The 27,373-nt window shown below is 42.3% G+C and overlaps 1 protein-coding gene across 1 annotated transcript in view; it reads right to left on the bottom strand.

The window, feature by feature from the left end:
• Positions 1-27,373, bottom strand: part of tex264a (testis expressed 264, ER-phagy receptor a) — an 88,200-nt gene that overhangs the window by 48,970 nt on the left and 11,857 nt on the right. The window contains exon 2 of the mRNA XM_079578877.1: positions 17,015-17,236. Coding sequence (XP_079435003.1) covers positions 17,015-17,236 — 222 coding nt within the window. The remainder of the gene's footprint in view (positions 1-17,014; positions 17,237-27,373) is intronic.

The following is a 27,373-nucleotide window of genomic DNA, read 5'->3' as shown; positions in this document are numbered from 1 at the left end:
TAGTCCGAGTAGTGTGGCGTAAACAGCATGCCCTGCCTCCTTCCGTAACACTGTGCTCTCGAGGTCAGTCTGAGTGGCTACTTTACATAAGGCTAACATCTCCAGTGCAGCAGCTGGACACAGTCACACATACTCCACACAACAGGAGCCGGGGACAAAAAGTACAAACACAGGAGATATTAGTCAAAATATAATATAATTGGAGATGTAAAGTGATATCAGTATTAAATTACAGATTTGGACTCACTCAATAACATGTATTATTCTTATCATTAAAACAAAAAATGTAATTCAAAAAATAATCATGATCATGGCCAAACATACATTTTTACTTTGGAACGGTTATAGATATGTAGTGGAGTAGAAAGTATCATCTTTCAAATGTAGTGGAGAAAAAGAAATAAGTTCTCAACCAAAACACTAACACAAACTCAAGAACAGATCCTTAAAAAGTACTTCCTTTGTTACTGAACTCACCTCCAGGGCTAGACTACATCTCTGCTAGTAAGAAACGTCTAACACACTATTATGATACAATGCTTTTATACTGCAAATCCAGTATTTTACATTTTCAAAAACCTTACAGGTTTATTATTACAGAATATGTAACTTTTGACAATCACAATAAAGCAGTAGCAGCTTAGTAATCCTCTCGGCAGTCTTGCCATAGTCCCAGTTTTGCCCAGGAGCACTTGGCACACTCAGAGACTAAATGCCACCTGCTCCTGCTGCAGAGGACTAAAGGTGCGTACACACCAAACGTGCGTCCACGCCCCATCTGCCTCTCGTTGGACGCCAAACAACGCCGCTTCACACACGCGACAAACGCCTGTTTGCTGGCGCGTGAAGGTTGGCAAGCGTCAGACATGGGAGGCGTGTCTGGCCACCGGTTGTTGAGGGCGCACTCACACTTGACATCCGAACCTGCCACTCTCGAGCTCGTTTGAGGAAATGCCTGGATGCCCCGAACGGCCCGCGCTCACACTTACACAAACGAACCGAGCCGTGGCCGAACACGAGGAGTTGTTTACAAGTGCACGTGAGCAGCAGCAGCGCAACATAATGAGGAAGGGAAAAAAAACTAAGCTGCGTGAAATAATGTCTACTATGACCCCTGTCAAATCTCTTCACTCCACTTTTCTTTGCATTTTACTACAGTTTAACAAAAAGGGCTGTGGTGAATAACAGTCGATTTTAATAAAGCAGAGAAATATAGAAGTGCGCGTCCCCCTGTCCCGCCAGCTGAGCCTTTCTTTGGAGTCATATACAGCCTGAACAGAAGATATGACGCTCAGTTTGTGTCATTCATTGCTGCTTCGGCCACTGGTTAAACAGCTTTATGTTGGTGAACTCCTGGAAGTCTACGCTTTACGTTACAACAAAGCACTTAACACGAACACGCACCAAAATCACAAGTGATAAAAGCACCTGCAGGTTTTATCTGTCCGACTAAAGCCTGCGGCTAAACCGGGTACAGCAGCAGAGAAGCTCGGACACAGGGCGGGAGAAGCGCAGCCGCTCCCGTAAAGTCAGCCCGAGACGTGCGTGAAGCGGCCAGGGCGTCGGGAGTGAGCGGTCGGGGAGACGAGCGTTATGTGGCCGGGGGTCCGGGGAGCCGCCCGGGAGAGAAGCGGTCGGGGGCCGGGGAGACGAGAGCGAGGCAGCCGCTGCTCTGTTTGATAAATACAGCCTTTTCTCACTGTTTTACGTGACAAATGCACCCGCCCATACAACAGCCGCTTGTATCCGTGCGTGTGCGCATACACGAGCAAACGCGAGCCGCGCTCTGGCCCCCCTCCTCCAAGCGGCCAAAGTCCGGAACCGAGTCCGACTCGGGCATGGTTTGTTGCAGGTAACAGGTGACGCCTGAGCCCAGTCAGCATCCCTGATTGGTTAACAAAGCATAAATGAACGCACGTGTAGATTGGATTACTTGAGTGCATGAAGCAGTGGGCGTGGCCTCCCTGTTCGCTCACCGCGCTGTTCTCCCTGGCTTTGACGCGCGTCCTTCCACATCCGCTCGCGTTTGCTACGCTCAATACGCGCGGACAGCTTTGCTTGCATTTCGAAGCGCGTTGAAGCGCCTCTACATAGGGTTAACATGGAAGTTGGAGGCGTGGACGCTTTTGGTGTGTACGCACCTTTAGGATTACTGGCCTTATGTACCTCCAACTTGTGAAAAAAATGTACAATCGGATTTGAGACTATAATACAGGAGCATTACATATAGCTATCACTGTAGTATAAATAATAGCAGAAGCATTATTGGTCTGCAGTATCACAATCCAACAAAAACAGTACAAAATCATCGCGCAGACTGTTCCTTTGCTCTGGATCTTGACCTTTTCAAATCTTTTACAATATGCTGTCAACCACGGCATGAAAACGGTCTGATCTTATTTTTCACACATAGGCTATGTGCGCGCAGTGTTTTTGGCTTTCTTCCAGAGCGGAGTAAACACTACTTCCTATTCATATTTTTAGGTAAATTAAATATAAAATAAGAAAAAGAAGAAAACAAAAATAAATGTCAAGAAAAGTGCTTTTCATAAAATTTAGTTTGGATGCGGTGGTGCTAATTTACAATTTGTTTGTGTTAACTTAAAGTTAGCATTTAGCTTCAAGGCTAAAACACAGAAGATACATTTTTATAATAAGTAATCATCCAACAGCTGCTTGTTTTCTGCCACATATTGTGTTAATACAAATCTATTCAAAGCAGTACTAAGTAACGCGTTTACCATAATGAATCCTTTCCGTAGTCCCTGTGGGGGTAATACAAGTGTTTATGGGATGATTGGCGGGTCTTTCATCTCCCCCTGGTGTCTCTGGCCAGAAAACCATGTTTGCAACTTGACTGCCACCGGACCGGAGCAAGCAATACACACTAATGGAATCACGAAGAAGAAGCTAACATGCTAACGGGCAAAGTTAACTGCAGGCAAACGTCACTTTAAACAGTATTTACAGCCAAGTTTGAGTGAAAAAAAATATTTCCATTGTATAATTGGATGTACAGTATCCCTCTCTCCCTTCGCCTTTCCTGTCAGCGTAGTATATACTCTCCAAGACAATTAATAAGTTAAAAAAATCGCAACTTGCGACGACACCTGCAGTTGCGCTTATGGCCTCTAGGGGCAAGTTACTTAGTACTGCTTTAAGGGTGACGCGGCTTTGGCTACTCGACATAGGAATAAAACACAGACAGGAAATATTTGTTATTGTTGTCGAGAAAGTTAGCATCCTGTTTCTAGCAACATTCGGTATTGGTGCCTTTACAATTTACTTATAATAACTATAACTATTATTAACTATGTTGGTTTGAGTAATGCAATTTCAAACCTCTGTATGTTCTTTAACATGTGGTAGATTTGACAATAAAGCTAGCTAGCTTGAGCTTTATGAAATGTACAATAATTTCAATGAGACTGTCAGAAAGTTCAGGGCCTCGCGCAGTAGTCCTAGCAGCCGCAGCAGTGTTCATACAATATAAAGTCACAGTCACACCAATGCGCTGGTATCATGGTCTGAATATTACCCGCAGGAGCACTTGGCACATTGTCGCACTAAAATGTCACCAGCCCGTGCACCGCGAGGGCTCGGGATTACTGGCCTTATGTCTCTCCAACATGGCCGCTGCGTCTCTCCCCTCTGAAGGATATTTACCCATGAGCGCAGCACCACTGTGGGCTTTTCACTTTGGCGGGGCCAGATAACCCACGGGTCGAGAAAACCAGCACAACGAGATTAGGGCCCTCCAGCAAATCGAGCTCAAATGCGGGCCGCTGAGATTGAAGCGCGGGGCAGGACCGGGGGAAGGATTGCAAACTCCGCAGCGCACCAGATCTCATCACCTCCGTAGCAAAGTGGAGAGATTGGATGAAACTTTAGATTGTGGACTGATGCACCCGACACATAACACAAGTGGGATAGGTGCAATACATTAAGTAGCTATATGACATGGAGCTGTAGCGCTGACAGTATATTACCAAATTGTTGATATTGTTACTAAAATAGTTTATTATTGCAAAACTGAAACTTCGCAATAATACCCTACACTCGCAGTTGGAAAGGAGCATCTGCAAAACTAAGAGTATGACAAATAAAAAGAACTGCAAAAAAGAAAACTTTACATAATACATAATCATGGCAGGTGGCACTAAATTAAAATTGAGAATGTAATAAACCTTCTCAATCCATCCAGCTGAAGGAAAGACAAAAGGGAATTTATGTCTTAATTATGAATTCAATTAAATGAGCGTATTTGAAACACGTCCAGGAAAACTCCATTTCAAAAAAGACTGAAACAGTGCTAACATAAGCAGATATTAAAGCAGTACTAAGTCACTTGTTTACCTAAATAAATTCTTTCCGTAGTCCCCCTGGGGGTCATACAAGTGTTAATGGGATGATTGGGGGGTAATGGAATCACGAAGAAGAAGCTAACAGGCTAACGGGCAAAGCTAACTGCGGGCTAGCACTTCTTAAACAGTATTTACAGCCAAGTTTGAGTGGAAAAAAAAAATCTCCATTGTGTAATTGGATGTACAATATCCCTCTCTCCCTTTGTCTTTTCTGTCAGCGTAGTATTTACTCTCACGGACAATTAATAAGTAAAAAAACGCAACATGCAGTGGCGCTTATGGGCTCTAGGGGCAAGAATTCCTTAGTACTGCTTTGAGACCTCGACTTGTTTTCCAGTTTCAGAGGACACCACATGACCTAAAATTGCAGACTTTGCGATTTGCTAGTTGCGATCCACGGTCTCAACATACGAGAGCAAAGCAAGTTCTTTCATCTTATGTTTCTGACTCCAGCTAACTGTTACTCTACTACATATGAAACAAGTGAGTGAGAATATAATTAATAAATTGGAGAATAAAATAAAATACTTAGCTTGAGAAGTCTAGAGAAGCTGCTTAGGGAGGAGAGGATCCAAGGTTTTCTGGTTGATTAGAGCGTGTGAATAAGTCATGGAGGACATCTCACCCACTTCACATGTGTAAGCCGGAGCTGCAGTGTCAGTCCATTAGGGCGATGCAGTGGTTCTGCATCGCAACACAGCGATGGAGAGACATTTCTATTATTTTTGTTTGTCATATTATAATTCACAAAATATATATTTACGTCAAATTTTAAATCACCCTCCTCATTCAGTATTAGGGATCTGAATTGATATGTTTTTATCGTCATCAATACCATTGATCATTTCTCTTATTGATCCGATCTTCTCATCGATCCTCTCATCAATTCTCTTATTGATTCCAAATAAATATAAATAGGCTATGTACGTGAGGGCATGCTTCTTGTAGTTTTTGTTTAAACAGGGCTAACACATTAGGCGGTTTTGAGATAAAGTCCTCATATGAAGTATTTAAAAAAGCTATTGTACCATGGTTATTAAATGAATGGGATTTAAAGCTGAAATTTTTATTTCAGAGGGGACAGGAGACACTCGTTTCTCTAAAATGTTTATTCAGCCAGTGTTGACAATGAAGCGCAGAGGGTGTGTTAAACACATACACAGGTTGTTCATTATTTTCTACCTATATCTCTTCCTCCCATTGTTTTTATGAATGAGGGTCAAAGGATATTCTTGTAGCTCCTCGGCGGTGCGTTAGCTGCACGTCTATGAGAGAGGACAAATTCAGATGGACTTGTTACGCCGGGCAGCGTGGAACCAGAAACAGCGGAGTTTACTTTGATGAAGTATAAAAAGTGAGGCGTGGATCCGCAGTGTCTCAGGCCTGCAGGTTAATAATATGAAGAAGCCTCAGAGCAAAATGGCATCGATAAGAGGCATCGTTAATGAAGGAGACATACGGTTCCAAAGGGTTGCTCAAGTATTCCCATCCCTCGATTCGCAGCATCACATGAATTTGATTGGAAAATGATGTATATTTCACTCATAGGGTATGATAGAAGTCTAAAATTTGAAACAATGTCAATGTAGACAAGAGATTCTATGAGTAAGGAACAAGGCGGATTGTCCTGGGGTGCCCTCTCCATGCTCCATGCAAATTCATGTATATTTTCAACATAGGGCGTAAGTACACCTTTATGTTGTTCCTATATAATAACTAAAGCCTTAAAAAGCTTGTGACAGATTTTTCTCCCATTAAATACGACTCCACAAAAACTCCTTACAGTAAGGACTTATCTCAAGTTTAAAATAGCAGACCTCCAGCAATGTGTTTGCTCGGCAAAATGCCAGATTATTTTGGGACAAGCGAACATGTCGGGGGTCGATTCGATGTTGGAGCTGTTCTTTTGTGCCACTTTGCTGCCCTTTTGGAAGTCCATTGATTGCATCCTACATTTCTGACCCCACAGCGAGGGCTAACAATACAGCGATAACTCCTAATCTTGACAAAGCCACTCTTCCACACTCTCGCTACTTCAAATGTACAGGATTTAGACTTAGCGGCAACAAACACCACGCCGTGAATTGCTTCTTAGAGGCCTTGAACCTCGGTTAGGAGGGGCCAAAACGTCCACTCTGACTTAGCCGCCGGACAGAATGGTCTCAAATGGAGTCGGTAAGGCTCGGGGAGATATCTGATGAACAAAGTGAAAGGGATTTTGTGTTAGATTGGTGGTGCAGATGGTGATAACCACGCAATCTTCTTTCTCTGCAGAGGTGCCATTCTCAATCCACACAGGCCACTGGTCATTTAGTGGTGCCCTGACCTCCCAAAAAGCAAAGTTTACCTTGAAATAGCCTTGGGTAGTTTCGCCGGACCCTGTTCTTTGAGCGTTATTGGTTGGTTAAACAACTATTATAGACAATGAACGTGCTGAGGAGAGAAGAGATGGACGGCTATAGGTTATATTTGACATTACAATGAGTGTGAAATGGGGTAAAGAGCACGGACATTACAACAAATACATTCATTCAGGCCGCAACTGTTTCTATAATGAATATGGAAAGACAAGAAGAATGGTAAAATAAGAGAGATAATAAGCTAGAGAAACGTGTCTACAGTATTGAGCAGTGGTCAACATTCTTGCAGCACAGAAAGGGAGTAGCTGGTTCGATTTCCTGGGCCAGGAGGGTTTGCATGTTCTCCACGTCTATACAGATTTCTTCTGGGTGCTCCAGTTTCCTCTACTAGGACTCCACAATATATCGTAAAAACATATCGTATTGTAGAACATATCATGTTGAAATGGATAATGGAAAGACTATCATTATCGCATATGGCAAGTTTTTTTTTTAAACACAGTACAAAGTAACTCATTCCCCTAGAGGCCATAAGCGCCACTGCAGGTGTCATAGCATTTTACGTTTTTTTACTCATTAATTGTCGGTAAGAGACAAAGACAAAGGGAGAGAGGGATATTATATCCAATTACACACTGGAGATCATTTTTTTCACTGACACTAGGCTGTAAACACTGCTAAAGTGGCACTAGCCCGCAGTTAGCTTTGCCCATTAGCCTGTTAGCTTCTTTTTCATGATTCCAGTAGTGTGTATTGGTGACGCCGACCTGGTGGCAGGGAAGTTGCAAGGGTGGTTTCCTGGCCAGAGACACCAGGGGGAGATGAAAGACCCTCCAATCATCCCATCAACACCAGAGGGACTATGAAAAGGATTTATTAAGGTAAACAAATTACTTAGTACTGCTTTAATGTTTTTAATCATTCTTTTAGTTAATAATAATTGTCTATCATCATCCACACAATGTCTTCATCTAAAGCTTGACATTTGAATAAGTTTGATCTCTCTATCTCCAACTCATGCTCTCTTCTTGTATACTTCATCACCAAATGGTCTCAAGCTTTCCTACCTTCATCAGTTCCAAAGTGCTTTACAGTAAAGGAACCACTCACCCACTCACACTCTCATCCATACACCAACGTACAAAGACACTGGAGGCAAGGAGGGTGAAGTGTCTTGCCCAAGGACACAACGACAGCCCTACCGACTGCGCCACAAGTCTTCGCATTGTAGCCTAATTGATATTTACTCATTTGCCATAACCATTCTCATTACACCGAATGCAATGTGTAGCCTTAATAAATGTCTCCACTGTGAAATCAGTAAAGGCATGTTTTATCTCATTTCTCTTCTGCGAGTTAACCCGGCACAGAAAAGCAAGAGAAAAACCCGCGAGCTCCGACACAGCGGACAGGAGCAGTCTGCCGGAGTATCCGAGGGGCCCTAATTGGCAGCGTGGCGAGTCCTGCCCTGCTGGAGATTTCAGACCAGCCCCGAAACACGGATCGATACGAGCGGAGCACGCGGGCTTGCTCCTGCATCAACTCTATTTACAACATCACACGAACAGCACTAACATGAAGCGGCGGAGAGGAGAGGAGAGGGGGACGTGTAAATGAGAACCAGGGAAGAGATGCATGTTAACTGGCTGGGTAAATGGATCGTAAATGGTCTTAAGTGGAGTCTTAAAATGGGAAGGAGAGGTGGAGATTAGAGGCACAATTGTAAAAAAGTGGGTACTATGCTTTCTTTTGCAGGTATTTTAGTGAACTTGTCCTGTTAGTTTACCTTCCGTCATCTAAGGTTTTCTATAATCTACAGTTTTGTTTTCCCTCTCTGGTAGAATGCACTACAAACCATTCCTAATGCTACTGTGTTTCAGATTCCACATCGAATACATCTATCAGACACAGACCACGCTGCGCCGTGAAATGCATCTTATTAGTTTGGTCGGGCTCAGATCGTCTTGTGAATGGAGATGCAGCGCAAACAGTGAAAATGAGAGGCTCTCGAGATGAGCTGTGGAGAATCACGCTGTAATAAGATCCGGGGGAGCTTCTCGGTGTTCGGCCTTCATCATGAGAGAGCAGAGCGGCTTTGAAGGAAGAAAAACGTAAGGAACCCATCACCAGCATCTTCTCAGGCTAAATATAACTCCTCTCCAGTCCATGTTCCCACTGCACGTGTGCCTTTTTACTGCTGTCAGGAGGAAGACAACCAAAAGCACAGAAATGGACAATGTCTGACAAGCAATCAGTTGCATAGGATCTAGAGAGCTTATCGAACAATGTTTAAGGAGAATGGAGATTTCTAATTGGACATTTGCCTGAGATTTTATTAGAGCTGGTATACCGTTGAGTTTTTTGAACAATACTTCTGAACAGCACATTTTCCAGTATTACGCTATATTTTTCATTATAACAATAAAATAGAATTCTAATGTTCATGAATTCCATTTAGTAATATTTCTTTGAGCAAAACCAGAAGATGTTTTATTCATTTGAGCTGGAATAACCAAGTAGCTTTCTTTCCTCGTGCCTCCGATCAAGCATCACTTCTAGCAGTATTTAAGCACACCAGTCTCTTGTTAACTCCATATTCTCAAACAAAGATCTTGCTGCTGGTTCGAAATGCATAGGCGTCGCTCTTTAATAAACGACTTTTAAGTCATCGGAGTGCCTCAAATCCTTGCCCGCCCCATACACATTGTAAGGGCTTTTAGCTATTTTGTATCCCCCTGTTGACAGATTTCTGCTTTTTCACTGCAGCTAAACCAATGCTGATCTGCAGAGCCCACTGTGCTAAAAGCAGTGCTCCTGGACTCTAAGACAAGGCTTAAAACTGTACGAAGAGTGCTCAGTGAGACCCCATGGGCGTCTTTGAACTGAAGCTAGAGAAAAGAGAGAGTCGGGGGGAAAAAGGTGTGGCTAAGAAGAATGTCCGAGAGTATTTATTATATCACAATGAGTTGCTAGGCTGTGCAAAAAAAAAAATATGGCCAAGACAATCAGACCTTTCACCTCTCGTGACATTTCTGATCAGTTTTCCCATGGGGGAATGGACATTCAGCAGCTCAGAGAAATTCACTCCACATCTGCCCGACAGTATTTTGACCAGTTAAAGATGTCTACAACCAAATCAGAGCCATGTCAGCAAGAACGATATCCCCCAGGTATTTGCATCTGTTATAGAAATACAAAAGGGATCGCGGATGTGGCTTTATTTTCTCGGCACAGTGGCAGGGTAGCACAGCGGTCAGCGCTCGTGCTTCACAGCTAGAAGGTCCGGGTTCGATTCCCACCAGGACGGGGCCTTTCTGTGTCTGCGTAGGTTTCCTCCGGGTACTCCGGTTTCCCCGACCATTAAAAACATGTACAATAGGCCAGGATGACGGTATGTGAATGCACGGTGGTGGTCAGAGGGACCATTGGTGCAGATGTGTACAGTCACGACAGCGCTTCTGTCAGCCTCCCCCAAGGGAAACTGAACACCACCGGGTATGGAGTGAATGTATAATTGTCTAAATTTAAGCGCTTTGTGACTATGTCTGTCATACATTTGATCAAACTGCAAATGTATACAACAAGCTTGAAACAAAATCATCTTTGATCTACAAACTAAACCTTCCCCTTGAACTGCCACCTTATAGTGGGGGCTATGTAGTTTGGGGCATCCTGCCCTGGTACGGTATCCCATGACAAACAGGTCTACAGTAGGTGACGGGCCACACCAAGACCAGCTCCATACACCCCTGGGGTGGGGTTAGTCCTCTAATGCAACACCTGGTGGTCAGGTCTTTGCCCATGGGCAAGGTCTGCCCTCCTGTGGGTTCACCACCTACAGATGGAGCCATGGAGTCTGGGCGGAGGTTTAAGGCGGGAAGTACAGTATGAGCGAATAAGGACGTCTGGGCATCTCTGCTCAGACTGCTGCCCTGCGAGCGGAAATGGAAGAAAGTGGACGGATAAATCAGTTTCATCAATTCATGGACAGGTTGGAAATTCAAAACTTTTGAATTACCACAAAACAATGTACAATTCTATAATGTGGCACTAAAAGTATCTCCTGAGGAAATGTAGCCCCATTACAAAAACGCATTTCAGGCTTCCTGAGAATACACAGTACCATCATTTATCTCCCATTCTGGGTGACCATATGCTCAAGAACGGCTTTTAATTACGTTCATATACTGAAGTATACAAAAACACTCTCTTAACAAGCCATCTGTTTACTACAAACTTTTCCCTGAAATTAGACATCTTCTGAAGCTCATCTTAACATCTTTCTTCTGAGCTCAAAACATTGATCCAAAAATAATTATCCGCAGCAGACGAGATTAAGTTGAAAATATGTCAAAATAACAACAATCCCTTATCAGACAGCAGGAAATGTGAAGCTTTGTTAGCGAATTTGCAATCCAAGGTTTCCGTAGAACAAAGTATACAAATGTAGTGAGCCCGAGACCGAGTTTGATGCTTTTTTACCTTGATAAATGAAAGAGCGGTAACACTAAGATTCACAAACACAGAAAACGGAAAAGCAGGATTTCTTCACCTGTGTGAGGGCAGATAATTGGAGGTTAGGAAAACATCGGGGATGGTTACTGAGGTGTTTAATGTCTAACAGAAGACACAAAACGTTTAAGTAGGTTTTGAATGAAAAAAAAACGAAGGTCTATATATCAACAACAGAAATCTCTCTACGACTTTCACAAAAACTGTACTCATAAAAGGTGCCACATTGAATCAATAAAATGGTATTTTATCATTGATGTTTACAAACCAAATGAATTTAACACTTTGCAAAAAGAAATATGGTAATAGGCAGTTGTGGCTGTGAATTTGTTGCGTCTAAATCCAGACATTTGTTATTTTCCCCGTCAGTAGCAGCTTCACAGGTTTCTGCCGCAGCGTGTGATGATTCCTCACCTCTATTCAGCTCATGGTTTATTCACCAGCGCCTCTTCTGCATCTTCTTTGATGCCATTATATGTTAAATTAAATATAGAAAATGTGTTTTGCCTGTCCACAGCATCTATATTTCATGTGCTGACCTGATTATGGGCTAGCCGTGGAGCAGCGCTGATTGCAGGTGTCGCCCGCAGGTAAACAAGACCTCAAATGCCCCCTGCCGTGGAGAGCTGTGGTCTCCTCGCCAGAGCAATTTGCTTTGGATACTGTGTCAAAAAAGTTCACCGCTCACACCATAGTCCTGTCTGGAAAAATGACTCCCCAGAACAAAACAAATATGACTGAATGAGAGCTACTTTAAAGCTGGTGGAGTAAATGTTGAGATTGTTTTTTGCCACCATAGATCTAACCTTGCCTGTGCACACACACACAAACGAGAATCGCGCTGCGCCTCCGACCTGCTTAAATCCAAACCAAAAACTTTTTTTATGTTGAATAACCATGTTTCAGCCACAACTGGTGTTCATCAAGGCTTTATTCAGACCATTGAATAATTTTTGTTTTGTTTTCTCTACTGGAATCCACCTCAAACTGACAAGAGACAAAGTAATGGTGCTTTAGCTCAAAGGCTGGCCTGGATATCTGCATGCAAATGATCTATTACTTTAACAAGACAATTCACAATCCTTTCAATTAAAAGCAGCAGGTGACTAGCTTTTTTTACCAAACCACTTCATCATGAATTCCTCTCGCCGTGTGAAGACATGACAGATTCACAAATAAGAGGCTAATTTGAATGCCTAAACATGCAACATGAGGTGTAGCCGCTGCCCAATGACCAAGCTCCCCCTGGCTTCTTCTGACACACTCTTTATAACAATTACTGTCCTGTGGTTTTCTATGTTGTTTTTAAATCCCCAGGGGCACTGTCACAACACAAATGTAGGGGAATTACTAATTTAAACTAACCTCACAATGATACTGAGAACCTCTAGAATAGCCTGGCTTTTCAAGAGATTTCTTCCATAAGAATCGGTGTGCGTTCAGTAAAATTCAAAGGGATATCCCAGACGCTTCAAGGCATTGCATATACAGTATAAAACAATGTGTCCACTTCAGCATAAAATACACGTAGCACATGTGGTTATACTTGTACAAAAAGGTCAGGGTCAGTCATTTCATAATCACGACTGAAGAGAGCACGATCTGAACCAACAAACCTCTCAAAGAATAACTGCTCTATACCACCATTGCCATATCGCACCAAGAGGCTGTAAGGATCTAAAAGACCAATTGATGAGGCTTAGGTTTGTAAATTATAATTTAACTTGTTAAAAGTAATGGAGAAAAAACAATGTATGCTCATCTCAATTGGCTGTGTAAAGGGCCTATCTCACCAGCCTAGAGACTCGTTGGAGACTAATTTGTGACATGAGTCATTGCTGGTCATGGACGTGACATCCCCTGGAGATAAGGCGAGTATGAAAACGAACAGGATCAAATTCAGCAGAGACTGCTAAGACCTTTCAAGTCCAATCGTGGTCTCACACGTTTGCGATGTCACCACTATTTGTTGTCCGCAACCTGTGAGACGTTTCTGTGATGTCTCTACAATGTCTCTTGAGACCTGTCGGATACCAAGGAGATCTTAAAGAGACGTGATGGTGACGTTGCAGAGACGTCACAGAGAGATCTCCGCAACTGAGAAGACTTCTCAGAGATGTCAACTGGCAATGTCTCCGCAAGTGAGAAAGGCCCTTAAGACTATTGTGTTTTCACTCAACACTGATCTCGAGCCAGCTTTCCTGCAACAGAGCAGGACAGGGTTATCTCAGAAGGAGATACCACACTCATCTCACAGCCTCTTCCGTTCTGACTCAGGGAGAAAACGGTAAAGTCTTGTTTCGGGCCGGGTCAAACTCACTAAACACTAAAAGACAGCTTCATCCATTAGACCGTTAGGCAGCTGAACTCTCCACTGCCACTGCTGCCCCCTTATGTATTTGATATTGCTTTGAACTTAATTATTGTCTTCTTGTACCAAGGGTTTGATGGTAATGTGCTTTATAATTGACAACAAAGTGCACAGATTCTGAAAGTTGAGAGTCTCTTTTTCTGTCCTGGGCCCAGAGGGAATCCCTATAGTACATGTTTTTAGTGGAAGAGGAAATTAGAGCATCAAAATCCTATGCAGCATTTCTCAAATAGACCTGCTGGAATGACAAAAAGCATAACACAGCAACAAAATGTTATGGGTGGAAAGCTCAAAAAGTTGATTTAGCACAATACTTTGTGCCTTTTATCAAATATCATATCTCATTCCATCTTTCTCACTCATGCTTTTATCCTTCATAAAGCTGTCCTTTGCACAGCTGGGTAGTAAGTGCTACGTCACACGTGTCCCCCTCAGTACTACTCAGCCTCTCATGCATATTACATTAGCGCGCATGTATTCCTAGCACTCCTAGCTCATTCCACTCTAAACGGAGATGCTTCATTATTGATCAGTCGCAAGTGCACACTAAATGTTACCCTGTTATTAGCCCATCCATACAAGAACAGCACCTTAATAACCTGTCAGGACACTTTAGGTCAATCTACACAGCGAAACGTGTGCACGAGAGAGAAAAATAGTGTTCGGTCTGAACGGCGACAGCAGCCTAGTTGACATAACACTGGCTGCAGTGGTTACGTAATGGCACAAGGCTGACTGGGAGTGAGCTTTAACACAGTGGGACGCTAAAGCCGTTCAGTGTTTAGTCTGTGTCACTGCACATCATCCACTGTGCCCAAAGACCTGAATAAGACAGGGGGCAGCTGGTAAACGACAGTGAAATGACCAGACGGTTGTAGTGAGCTGTATTATCGGGATCCGTCTTTTACAATGGATAAAAACTGTGGTCGGGATCCGTCTTTTACAATGGATAAAAACTGTGGTCGGGATCCGTCTTTAACAATGGATAAAAAGTGTGGTCGGGATCCAAAAAACAAAAACAATAAAAACAAAACAAAAATGTAGACAAATAGATCCAAACTTTCTCCCAAATATCTTTAAAAGATATAAAAATATAATAGAAACAAACTTGCAAACAGGACGGGAAATGCCTCAGGGCACATTTATTATTCCTGATGGTGATGGGAGCCTGTGAGGGACATTTCTTTGTCGATGTCTTGCTGGTTGATAAGGTTAGAAGAAGGTGTAATTAAGCCTGAGGCAAATGAGCAGTAACATCTGGTGACTGTTTAACAAAAGATGGCGGCGATCTCACCTCTGTTCAAGGGTATTGTTAACTTCTACATCAAAAGTAAGAAATTATATTTTCAAAATGCACTGCTGCTCATGCTTTATTTCTCAATCGACCTTCAAATGTGGGAACTGGACAACAGATGGCAATATCCATAACAATACAACACCAATTGCATCATCAGAATTTCAAATTTGCTCAAATATTTACAACTTGCCAATTAGTTTTTTCTGTTAAACGTTGAGGACAAAATAATAGCTTCTTCACTATCGGTTGCCAAGCTGAACGAAAACTGTTAAGGTATCTTCAGCATTCATAATGTTACCACGTCAGATTAAGACTAAAAAATGTAACGAAGGAAAAAACTCTCAACACACAAATGAGGTCGCTAATTCATGCAGCAAGGCAACCCAAAGTCACTCCATGTGTGCAAATGTCATCTCTAAATGTCAATAGCTTTTTTTAGGGTCATCCCGGGGATAGTTGCTCCAGGGTAAAATTATACAAGTGCCCTTCTACTATATACATCTCTGCGTAATTTGAGTCAGCAGCTTCTTCAAGTGAATTAAACCCATAAGTGTTGGACATCAAAAGGAGGAGAGTCGTGGTCAAGGAATATTAGCCCATAAGATCCTAGACTCCCATGTTTATATCTTATCCTCGTCCCGGTTTGCCGAATTAAAATAAGTTTGTAGTTTTTCCTTTTACTTTACGGTTTGATTTAAAAACCAAGTAGGTGAGTCAAATTGATTTGTATTTTCAGTATTAATAATTTAGATGTTTAAAAATCTTTACAAACTGCAAACAGTAGTTATTTTGTTTTAAATAACTGCTTCCTGGGAACAGTAGACAGTAAGTCAGCAGAAAGAAAGTTGGTATTTAGTTCCCCTCATAGATTTAGTATTTAGAGATGCATTATTGTCATTTCCCCCTATTCATGGTACCCTGGAGGCAAGGTGGGTGAAGTGTCTTGCCCAAGGACACAGCAGCAGTGTGAGCCTGCATGAGGTGGGATTCGAACCCCCGATCATGGGACCCGCTCTTCCATCTGCGCCTCTGTCATCCTCAACAGTGGGGCAAAAAAACACTTGGAGCGGGTTGACCGGCTACGAGCCTCTACAGTGGCTTCACCCACTGTAGCATACTTTCCTCCTGGGTCAATGTAGTAGTTTTAATGTTTTTACTGCAAGCGGAATAATTTATAGATTTGTTGATCCAATTACCATTTTGTCTCTGGGCTGAAAAATCCACTCTGCAGTTCCCAACTGCGAGCTCAGCCAAACTCCTATCAATTATGCGTGCCTCTCATTCACAGAAAGCAACAGATTTTGGCACTCAAGAAAATACTTGGATGATTAAAGAACGAGCATGGGTGAGTCACCAAAATGGAAGGTTGAAAATAGTTCATTTGTTAGAAATTAAAGACATGAAATATCAAGTCGCCCGCGATAGCAAAGGTGAAAAGCAACGGTGCCTGGTAGACAGAAGACAAAAGCAACAGAGGAATAATTAACTAACTCTTAAAGCTCGTTAGCGGAGTAGAAGCAAAACAAACTTTACACTTGTGATCTTCATAATAAAATGATTCATATCTTATACCACATTAGTCCATTAGAGCGTGGTGAGGTAAGCTTTCGTGTCCTACTGCAGCTTTACAGACACACACTCTCTCGTAGAAATATGGCACAAACATAATTCAACACTGCATCAGTTTACAATCACTATTTGTATTTTTTCATCTCCAAATACAGCAGCTGGCTCCCAAAACGTAGCCAAATTGCTAGCATGAACGAACTTCAGTTAGCCCCCCCACTTTGTCCATTGCTATTCTACAGTCAATGGACAAGACTTGAAGAAATATAGACGTATTTCTTTGGCGGCAATCGTTGCTTGGCTTTGGCTGAACACATGCACAAAACATGAATTGAATTAATTCATATCCAAAATTAGGATGTGTTAGAAACAGTTGAGAACTAGAAAAGAGTTGGGGCAGCAGCTAGCGGTGTATACTCTTCATCCTTTCACGGTCTCAAAACAAGGATTATTAGATTTTTACAAGGGGTTTGAAGTGTCTTTGAAAGTTAGCCCAAACAGGACTCAAATCTAGCTGTACTTTGTCCTGCTTGTGTGTCCGTACCTCGATGTAGTTGCCGAGTTGGGGGTATACTCTGTGCGGGCCGACCACGTGGGACAGGGGTGAGGAGCAGGGGAAGCTGGTGGTGACAGCGTGGCTGACTTCAGGCAGAGAGAACACCTTAAAGCCAAACTTCTCATAGAGCTTCTGCACCTCCTCGTCGGGCTTCTCCTCTCCCTCGCTCAGGACACTGCCCACAATGTAGCGGCATTTGTCTGCAGGCCTCTGGAAAACAAAGACACGGGATTTGAAATGACTGCATGTGATCTTTGTGTTAGTTTAGCGGTTCAGAATTCAGTCTTCTCTCAAATAGCTATTGCCAAATCAGATCTCATTTTCTGGTATATAGGATTAGTCTGGTCCCTGGGATTTTTGTGAGAAGATATGCAAATTAGCTGCCATTTGATAGACAGGAGAAAATCTGAGACAGTGTCAACAACATGCAAAAGAAAGCAATGTAATTTTCAGAACAAAACAAACCATTTGTAAAGGTGGCAAAGCCTGCCCAACTTTGAATAGTTTGATTTGGTAATGGTTTTGTGGAATAGTGAAGGTATTTCTCACTTTTACACCAGCAGGCGCGGTCATTTAAGTGCAGAATATTTCTCATATAAATAGACTATGAAAACAGTAATGGTTTGGGCAAAACGGGATCATAAATTAGCACAGGGGCAGTTTGTGAGGTAACACTGGCTGTTGTTGTGTTTATTTGGTTTACAGCGCATGTTAATGAACACACATGGGACACATGCAAACACACTGGATTTTTGTATCCGTTGTTCCACTTTTGCGCTCTCACATTCACAGACCAGTGTATACAGTGGGGATGGACGATATGGCAAAAAAGATCATTACGATTCTTTTTATGCAATTTTAATTTTTCATAATAAAAAAAATACATGTTGGTGATTCATGAACTTAGATACACCTTTTAATACAAAGCCCAGCTCAAACAAAAATAAATGCTTCCCTCATTTAACACAAAGAAATCTCCCAAACTCCCTGCTTCTGCCAAAGAAATGACTGTAAACCTGATGATTATAAAGACCCATGACGATTATTGAGATTGACCAAAGTAGAGATTGCGATTTAGTTCTAATCAAAATGTAATCAGATGGACGATTTGTGTTTTTTCTTCGATATTTTGTGATATTGTGATAACGATAACTTGCCGAATAGTGCGGAGGACAATGACGTTGCATTATAGGTATGCTGATATATGGCGATAAAAGCAAATTGAGGTCATCCCATGCAGACCTCGTTCAGACCTGTTCCTGTCAGAGTCCATGCGAGCAGTTTGACAGTCAGCTCATGTAATCATAGAGCTGTCACAGGAAGACATGGGAACGCTTTTATCGGATCCGTTTAAATATAGCGTCTGAATTTTGAATTAGAAAACTGCTGTGACTTTGAGGGTTTTTCAGCCTAGTGACTTAAAAGAAACAGGCCACTGGTTTTCCATACTGGGACCTTAGACGAGTTGATGCGTACCTGTCTGGTCTTTACGCGTGCGCTCACTCAAGCAAAAAGACTAAAGATGTTAATAGCATTTAGCTTCTCCCGGCATATTCCTATAGCTGCAAACTGGGGTGAAGTTAGAAGCGACCAAGCTCTTCCACGTCTCCCCTATTTAAATACGATTACATGAGTAGTTACACGATCCATATAATTAAACATGCCGATTTTCTAAGCGGATAAAAACGTGTACTATGTTGTAAGGCATAATAACACCATAGGAGCACTTCGATGTCTGCGCTTTAAAGTCGAAGTGCTTTGAAGTTTCAAGTAAGTTCACTTTTTGTCCAGTTCCATCGATAGCAAGATTTGAGGGAAATTATCCCTGAATGTGTTATTGGTTTAAAGCAGTACTTGTTTACCATAATAAATCCTTTTCGTAGTCCCTCTGGTGTATTGGGGAGTCACCAATACACACTAAAACAATCACGAAGACGAAGCTAACAGGCTAACGGGCAAAAAAAAAACGAATTTCCATTGTGTAATTGGATGTACAATATCCCTCTCTCCCTTTGTCTTTTCTGTCAGCATAGTATTTACTCTCACGGACAAAATGTTAAAAAATCGCAACTTGCTACTACACCTGCAGTTGCCCTTATGGCTTCTAGGGGCAAGAGTTACTTAGCACTGCTTTAACACAAACTAAGAGATCAATCAATCAATCAATCAATCAATCTTTATTTATAGAGCGCTTTTCATACACAGGTGCATCGCAAAGTGCTTTGACATTTAAAAAAAAGACATTAAAAACATTATTGCCCGACAAACCCTCCCAATATATACAGTTGTCACAATACACACACACACCTGCACCCTTTACTCTACACTCATGCTCACACACAGAATCAAAATCAAGTACATAAGGCTGGGTACAGATGACCAAGGTGAGGAAACACCATCAGAGGAGCCGTCCTCCCCGGGAGCAGCAGACAAGCTGCGGCCGCCCGGGCGCCGACACAAGGGTCCCTATAGGAGGCGCGGCAGAGACACCACACCTCCACCTGGGCACCCACAGAGCCACACCTCCACCTGGGCACCCACAGAGCCACACCTCCACCTGGGCACCCACAGAGCCACACCTCCACCTGGGCACCCACAGAGCCACACCTCCACCTGGGCACCCACAGGACAGCACCCACAGAGCCACACCTCCACCTGGGCACCCACAGGACAGCACCCACAGAGCCACACCTCCACCTGGGCACCCACAGAGCCACACCTCCACCTGGGCACCCACAGAGCCACACCTCCACCTGGGCACCCACAGGACAGCACCCACAGAGCCACACCTCCACCTGGGCACCCACAGGACAGCACCCACAGAGCCACACCTCCACCTGGGCACCCACAGAGCCACACCTCCACCTGGGCACCCACAGGACAGCACCCACACAGCCACAGCCAGTCACCGCTCCGAGGAAGAGGGCTCCTTCAGAGGAAACACTTTTCTAAAAATATAAGAAGCAGTATAAAAACATTGATAAAAAGTTTAAAAACAAAGTGAAGATCAGTAAGAAACTAAAAATAAATATCGATATATCAATAAATATCAAGTTATCAAAATTAATAAATAGATAAATAAATAAATGGGACTAAAACAGATAAATAAATATCAGCTAAAAGCTAATCTAAAAAGGTGGGTTTTGAGCCTCCTCTTAAAAACATGTTCGGTCATTCATTCAGATTGATCTACTTTTTGAGCTTTTCTGTTGGCATTTAGTTTCAGGTTCATTCATTTATTAACTTTGTGTCCCGTATAGGAAATGAAGCGCATCATCTCGATGAAAAAAAACAACTCTATTTTTGTATGCCACATGTTACTTTACTTAATGTCCATGTAAACCACCAGGCAGCCTCTCTAAGTGAACTTAGAAATGGACAAGTGCTGACAGGGCTCACTGTTTTCTGTCCCTCGGGGACAGCCGTAATGTTCCTCTCTAAATGCCCTCCCCGCTCGGCTCAATGCAGATGAGGACAGTGGACGGAGCTGTCAGTCACTCGCCCCCTCACAGCTGTTTGCAGTGCAAGATTCAGGCGGAAGTGGGAGATTTGTCTGTTCGCAACATAACCTGATCTTTAGCGAATTTAGAGGTGATAAAATCTGTGAACAGCGGATGTGTGAAAAGCCGGTCTCCAGCTAAAAGAAAAGGGTAAAATGACCAGCTGTCTGCCAGGTTGCAATGGGTAATCAGAAGAACAGTAAATGTTACGTAAAAGCTGCGATTTCAGATCTTCGCAGAGGCAATTTGAGCAATAAAACGATCACGAGTCCAGTAAAGTAGCTTGGGCTAAAACATATTTAAACTCTGCACTAGGGCTGAATGATACTTAAAGGGATATTTCAGGATGTTTGACATAGGGCCTCATTTCCTAGTTATCCAGAGTGTTGCTGATTTCTGGAGATATTTTTTTTTGTAATTCATGCAGTTCTTATATTTGAAGAGTTATGTGACGCTAGGCTTGTGCTAGGCTAGCGCTTTTCTATGGTATCAGCTACACTGCATTAAAAACAGTCTTACACACTCCACAGAGCACCTGAGGCAAATCACTTATAACACCAGACTAACCATATAAATGTCTGTGTCGATATAATATAACTGACCTGCATCACATGAATGATCACATTTTGAGGGACTATTTTCTAGCAGATCACTCCACCGTTGCGCAGCTTATACAACCACGAAGCTGATGCGGATGCGGATCGACACACAGACATTTACATGGTTAGTCTGGCGTTCTAAGTGATTTGCCTCAGGTGCTCTGTGGAGCGGGTCACACTGTTTTTAATGCAGGCTAGCTTTAGCATTTAGCACTAGCCTAGCGCCACTAAACTCTTCAAACATAAGAACTGCTTGAAATACAAAAAAAAATCTCCAGAAATCAGCACCACTCTGGATAACTAGAAAATTAAGCCCTATGTCAAAAATCCTGAAATATCCCTTTAAGTAACTTGTGATATGCGATACGGCTGTGCAATATTGCGAGAACAATATTAATGTGATATTTCACTAAACCATTTCAACATGATATGTTCTGTTCTAATCAAACACACATCGTAAGTAACTTGTTTTTCAGCAAATTGCGTCAAAAGACTTAAAGACAGACTACAGGACCACAGACGCTGTAAAAACACTGAAAACATTACTGCAAGTCCTAAACAACCTGTTGGGAAAAACAGGTCTAAATAATATTCATAGTGATTTGCTTATAAACTGCAACAACTGCACTTTGATTTAATTGTGATGAATAGTGCAGGCCTAATTTAGCGTCACATGAGCCCCATAAAGTTAATCATCCTGATAGAGCGACACTCCAGCTATCTCTGCATGCAAATACTCTCAAGTTCGGCAGTAAAAGCTCTGACTGAGAGTGACTAGCTGTGTATTCAGTGGATGTTGGGAGTGTAGTGAGTGAGCATGCTGCTGGCACACAGGGCACAGATGGGAGCCAGCTACACTCATCTCTATGTCCCTCGCATCCACACATAATTAGCACATCTAAACAGCAAACCAGCCCATCGCCCCGCTCACGTCCCACTCCTGTAGATATTCTGCTCCACCGGCCACATATTCACACTGCAATGGAGGATTAACCCTTTGGTATTGGGCAAAAAAAAAAACACTGAAAGAGGTGGGTCGTTTATTTTTGGATTGGTTTATTTGGTCGGGACAGTGCATGTTACTGAACATACATGGGTCTCATGCATGTAAACAAGCCAGACCGGATTGTCGTCCCCCATGCACACTCTCAAACACACTCTCATTCATCCTGGCCTATATTACATGTTTTTAGTGGTAGGGTAAATCGGAGTACCCGGAGGAAAGCTACGCAGACACAGGGAGAACATGCAAACGCCACACAGAAAGGCCCCGTCCAGGTGGGAATCGAACCCGGGACCATCTAGCATGCCTGCAGATAAAGCAATGTAACAGTGGAGAAGATCAAAACAAGAATTTTGGAATAGTGAACACTCCCAAGATCATGGGTTCTAATTTGTTTGCACAAGATTCATTTTGAATAACATTGCTTTTGGTAGTTCAAGTTTGTACGTTCTGTTTACCTCAATGATACAGAATCTCCTGAGCATCAAAACAACTTATTCAGTCCTTGGCACAGTATGACAAGCATTTCCTGATTTTTTTTTTTTTTTTTAAAGAGACAAAGAAAAAAGGTTATAGCTCTGTGGTGTTAAATGTGGTCAAACATGAAATGTTAGAGACAGGCAGAATGTTTAGTGTCATTAACAGAAGCCCAGGAGATCCTGCCCCAAAGGGGGAGAGTTATTCCAGGCACTGCAGATTTACAAACCTCTGCACTGAGCCTGTGCATGTTAAAGCTGCTTTAAAGAGAAAACACAACAATGGTGTAGATGTAAAGCCCCATAATCAAGCAGCGAGTGACTATTCATAGTTTTCATGTAATGTCACTTTGATGCCTCGTTAACTTTGTCTTAAAGGGCAATTTAAATGACAAGGCTTATCTTTAGGTCAGAGCTGGAGGGCAAGCTGTTTTCCAATGCATTGCAAAGGCTTGTCACTGAAAACGACCTGAAATGTTACTTTGTTGCCCCTAAATGGGAGGTATTATACAAAATCACCTTTTCACCATGTTACAATGTTGTGGTCTCATCAAATACATGTTGGAGCTGTGTTTCGAGCCCCTCATGCATCTTTGAGTATTATTTTGGATCTTCACCTGTGGCCATTCTTAGCACCACAGCTATAGCGCCCAAAAAACGACTCTCTTGCTTACCCGGCAGTAGTTTCCAAACGCCGCAGTCTCGTCCTTTCTCGATCTTATTTTATATGAAAATGAAGAAATGTCAACAAACTGACTGAATGTGCAGAAAAGAGTGCTATGTCAACAAACGCTTCTAGTGTATATTACAGCTTTCATTTAGAACCCTCTAGAGGCATGGCCAGCTATATAAAACTGGGATTACACGACTTAGTCAATAACATCATCTATCCCACAAGATATGTCCTGCCCATTTAAACGCTCGCTGTCAAAACTGTTGTCATACCACCGCATTATTCAGACACAAAGCGGAAACAACTGTCCTCCCACATCACCGCACCTCTCCACGGCTCGGTGCTGTCATACACTGACTGCATGATCCCGAGAGAGCTAAATTCATTTCACTAATTTCAACTTCATATGCAATCGTCTTATGCCTAAAAAGGTAATAAAAGAAAAAGAGGAAACCATCAGAAACTGTCCAGACACAAATAAAAAATGCAAACATCCAGAGAGACCTCTTTCTTAATAAGACATTTCCGATGTATTATTTTACTGACATTTTCATTTCAAGGACTATCATTTTGCGTCACTTGTGAAGTAAATTTCAGGCACATGCTGCATTGTTTAGACTAGACACGGATCATAACATTTCCAACAAACGTCTGAAGCTCATTAAACCCCAAATCTTCCAGAAGATCCCTCCATGCTCGTCCCCGGGAGTCACATCTCAAAGGACCAGTTGAAGAGAAACTAATTTCAGAGGCAATTATTTCCTCACGGCTACAACACACCCAGGGACGCTTTGTGACAGACGAGGTTGTGCCACAATAAAACAGACACAACAATAGAGGCACTTCTTCATTAGACACAGATAATCTGGATTTATTCTTTTAATCTCATGTTACACTCACAGAAGGACAATATGTTGCATTGAGGTGGAGGACAGGTCAGAAATGTGTGAGAGAATATGACTTGTACCTCTAAAAATGATGATTATTATCTCTGTACTGGGCCTACATGGAACCAAACAGGCATGTTTAATATCCTCCCTGTCAGCAGAATAAAGGAGAAATGTGTTTTCCTTTAAAGGTTGTTCAATCTTACATGCATGATGATGAAGACAGTTGAAAGTACTTGAAGCCTGACCAATTTTTGGTGGGGCTCAGGCACACATTGCCAGAGATGGTACTTTTCTAGTAGAAGTTTAATAATTATAACTTCAAAAACTAACATTTTGTTGTAAGACACTGGCATTTGTGCCCTACGCCTAAATACAGGTGGGTAACTGTTTAAAGCTCTCTTAAAAAGGGACTAGATGTTAAGCTCGTGCATGACTATAGACATAGGTTGAATTTTGGCCCAAAAAGACCACTTTTTGAGTGACAGTGCAGGCTTTTAGCGGCAGTTGACAGTGAATAGGTCTGGGCTCATTCGACACATTAGGACATTGTTTGAGCATGGGAGGGAAAATATATTTTTCACTTTGTAACATTTTTAAATTCCATCTAGCCCCTTTAAATAGGGCTGGGAATCGGTAAACAAGATCCTATCCTTATGAGCTGGATATCTCCAAGTCACAGATGCAGCCCTTTGAAGAGCATATTTTAGTAATTGAAATCACAATTATTGAAACGATTATAGGTTGCCTTTAAAAACAATGCAAAATATTTTCTTCGGACAATTAAAAAATCCCAAAGTATATGAAATATGCTTTTGTAAACTAATCCTCTATGAGAAACATCCCAGGCTCACCAAGTGCGCGGCCTGATGACATCATCACACAGTGTCGTTAGGGTTCGGGTTATGGACTGTGCCCTGGATGGTCAAGCAGGAGGGCATCCTTTTAATAATCCTTTTTTTTCTCGATCATGCTATTTTTGTAATCGTGTATTGTAATAATCCAAATCACAATTGAATTTCGATTGATTGCAAAGCCCTAGTGTTCGTCATTACTGAACTTTAATGACTGAACTTGATAACAACCACTGAGATCTACAGGAAACATGAGGGATGGAGCCGACCTGTCAGTACCTCTAACAGATAAAGGGGAACCGAACATGAGGATTCAGAGGTTTTAATAAGGTCATCCTTGTCAAAACAGAAGGTTCACAATAACAGACCATCCACTTCTTCAGTCCCCCCTCAGAGCTGGGCACTTCACCAAAACATGTATGCCAGGTGTCAAGGATGAAGGGCTTGGGACTTGTGACCCAACGCTCCCCATTCAGCCATTTTAAACTTTTTCACCTCCATCCAAAAAAACACATGGCATTGAATCAACGATTAAGATACTAAGTCTTTAGATTATGATTATTAATTTTCAGTGCGAAAGCTGACACACACTTGACAACCAAAAGTTTACAAAAGTTAGGTTAGTTAAGTTAGTTAAGTTGTTTTCTTCTGGTTTTCTCACCTTTCAGGCAGTCGAGCTTCTATTGACAGTGAGTGACCTCACACTGTGTTCAGCCTGGCCGCCCTCATTAGCTCTAAAACACGGAAAGACCCAACCGTCCCCATGACCCAACCCACCCCGCTCTCCCCTACCATGCTAGGATTAAACAAGGACTGACAAAAGGAACAAATGAAGCCAAGTTTTCAAATCGCGCGTCACACACCAACTCACAGCAGAGAGTCCGCCAGGCACTCGGCTAACTGTCAAAGCCCATCCCAAGTTAAAGACTTGCTAATAATGAGTGTGTACAGTCTCCTCTGTTCCACCAGAACTATCAGGCGCCTCATTAAAACGCAACTTCAAAGCCACCAATCAACAAAATGTGCAGCCAAATTAACCAGAGTGCAGGCCATTAACTTTGAAACAGTTCGTGGCAGAGGAAGTATATGAGATAGTAAAACGTGACGTGTAACTATGTAGTTCGACAGTATGCAGCATTTACAGTCTCGTAAACCAATACAACAGCATTAGTTTAAAGCATGGAAAAGTAAACCAATCACAGCATTCTCTGTAGGAAACGGTTATCCAAAGCTGAGCAATTTTACATCCCCTTGAATTCTCTAGTGGTCATCCATTTTTATTTATCGAGTGAAGTCAACGATTTCACGGTAAGCCCATTTGAATGGCTGATCACGCAATTGATCCGCGATAACATTATGTTGACAAACAGGTGAGGTGAATGATCGCGTTCCCATGGTCCCGTCCGTCCATGCAGAATATCAACTGCACTGGTCACTCTCTGAATAGTAATGAAGAGCCCTTGTGAGCAGCCGTAAGTGGGTGAGACTCATCCAATTATCGATCCGATGTAAAAGACGAGAGAAAACTTACATTGATTTGTGTTAAACCTGAAGGAAATGTAAATTTGTTTTATCATAAGCTTGTATTGCACAGGCTGTTGAACTGCCTGCCACATTTTAAATAATAATATAAAAAATGGAAATAAGTGGTTATTTTTTCTTTCAATATACACAGTTTTGATCACTATTTTCTATCACTACACTTGCCTTCATTCAGACAGTGAGGAGCTTAGTTTCTTGGAGGAGACATATTTGAAGTTGATTTTGTTTTGTTTCGTTATACAAGCACCTTTTGCTATAATGAAATGGTTTTGAAAATGAGGCACAGGACCTTCCAGAGGGTCGCAAGTCACTGAGCTCCGGGTCTCCTGATGACTTTAAAGGAACAGGCCACCGTTTTTCCATACTGAGATATGTTCTTACCTGAGCTTAGACGAGTTGATACGTACCTATCTGGTCTTTGTGTGTGCCCGTGGAAGAGCGTGGTTGCTTCCAACTTCAGCCCCGTTTGGAGCAGTAGAAATATGCTGGGAGAGGCTAAATGCTAACAACATATTTGGTCGTTTTGCCTGACTGAGGGCACGTACAAAGACCTGACAGGTACGCATCAACTCGTATAAGCTCAGGTAAGAACATTTCTCAGTATGGAAAAACAGTGGCCTGTTCCTTTAAGATCTAGTTGGAAAAAAAAACACTGACTATGCTTCCCTCAGCTAATAAACAGTACCACCTTTCTATTCCATTATCCATGTATTACAAAAGTGATTAAACAGTTTAAAGTTGGGGTCCGGGTTGCATGGTCATTTCGCTGACAAGTTTGTGATACAAAAACAAGTGCTGTTTAACTTGTGGTTA

Source organism: Gobius niger (genome assembly GCF_951799975.1).
Source record: "Gobius niger genome assembly, chromosome: 20".
Classification (NCBI taxonomy): domain Eukaryota; kingdom Metazoa; phylum Chordata; class Actinopteri; order Gobiiformes; family Gobiidae; genus Gobius; species Gobius niger.
This window is presented reverse-complemented; position numbering and strand designations above follow the sequence as displayed.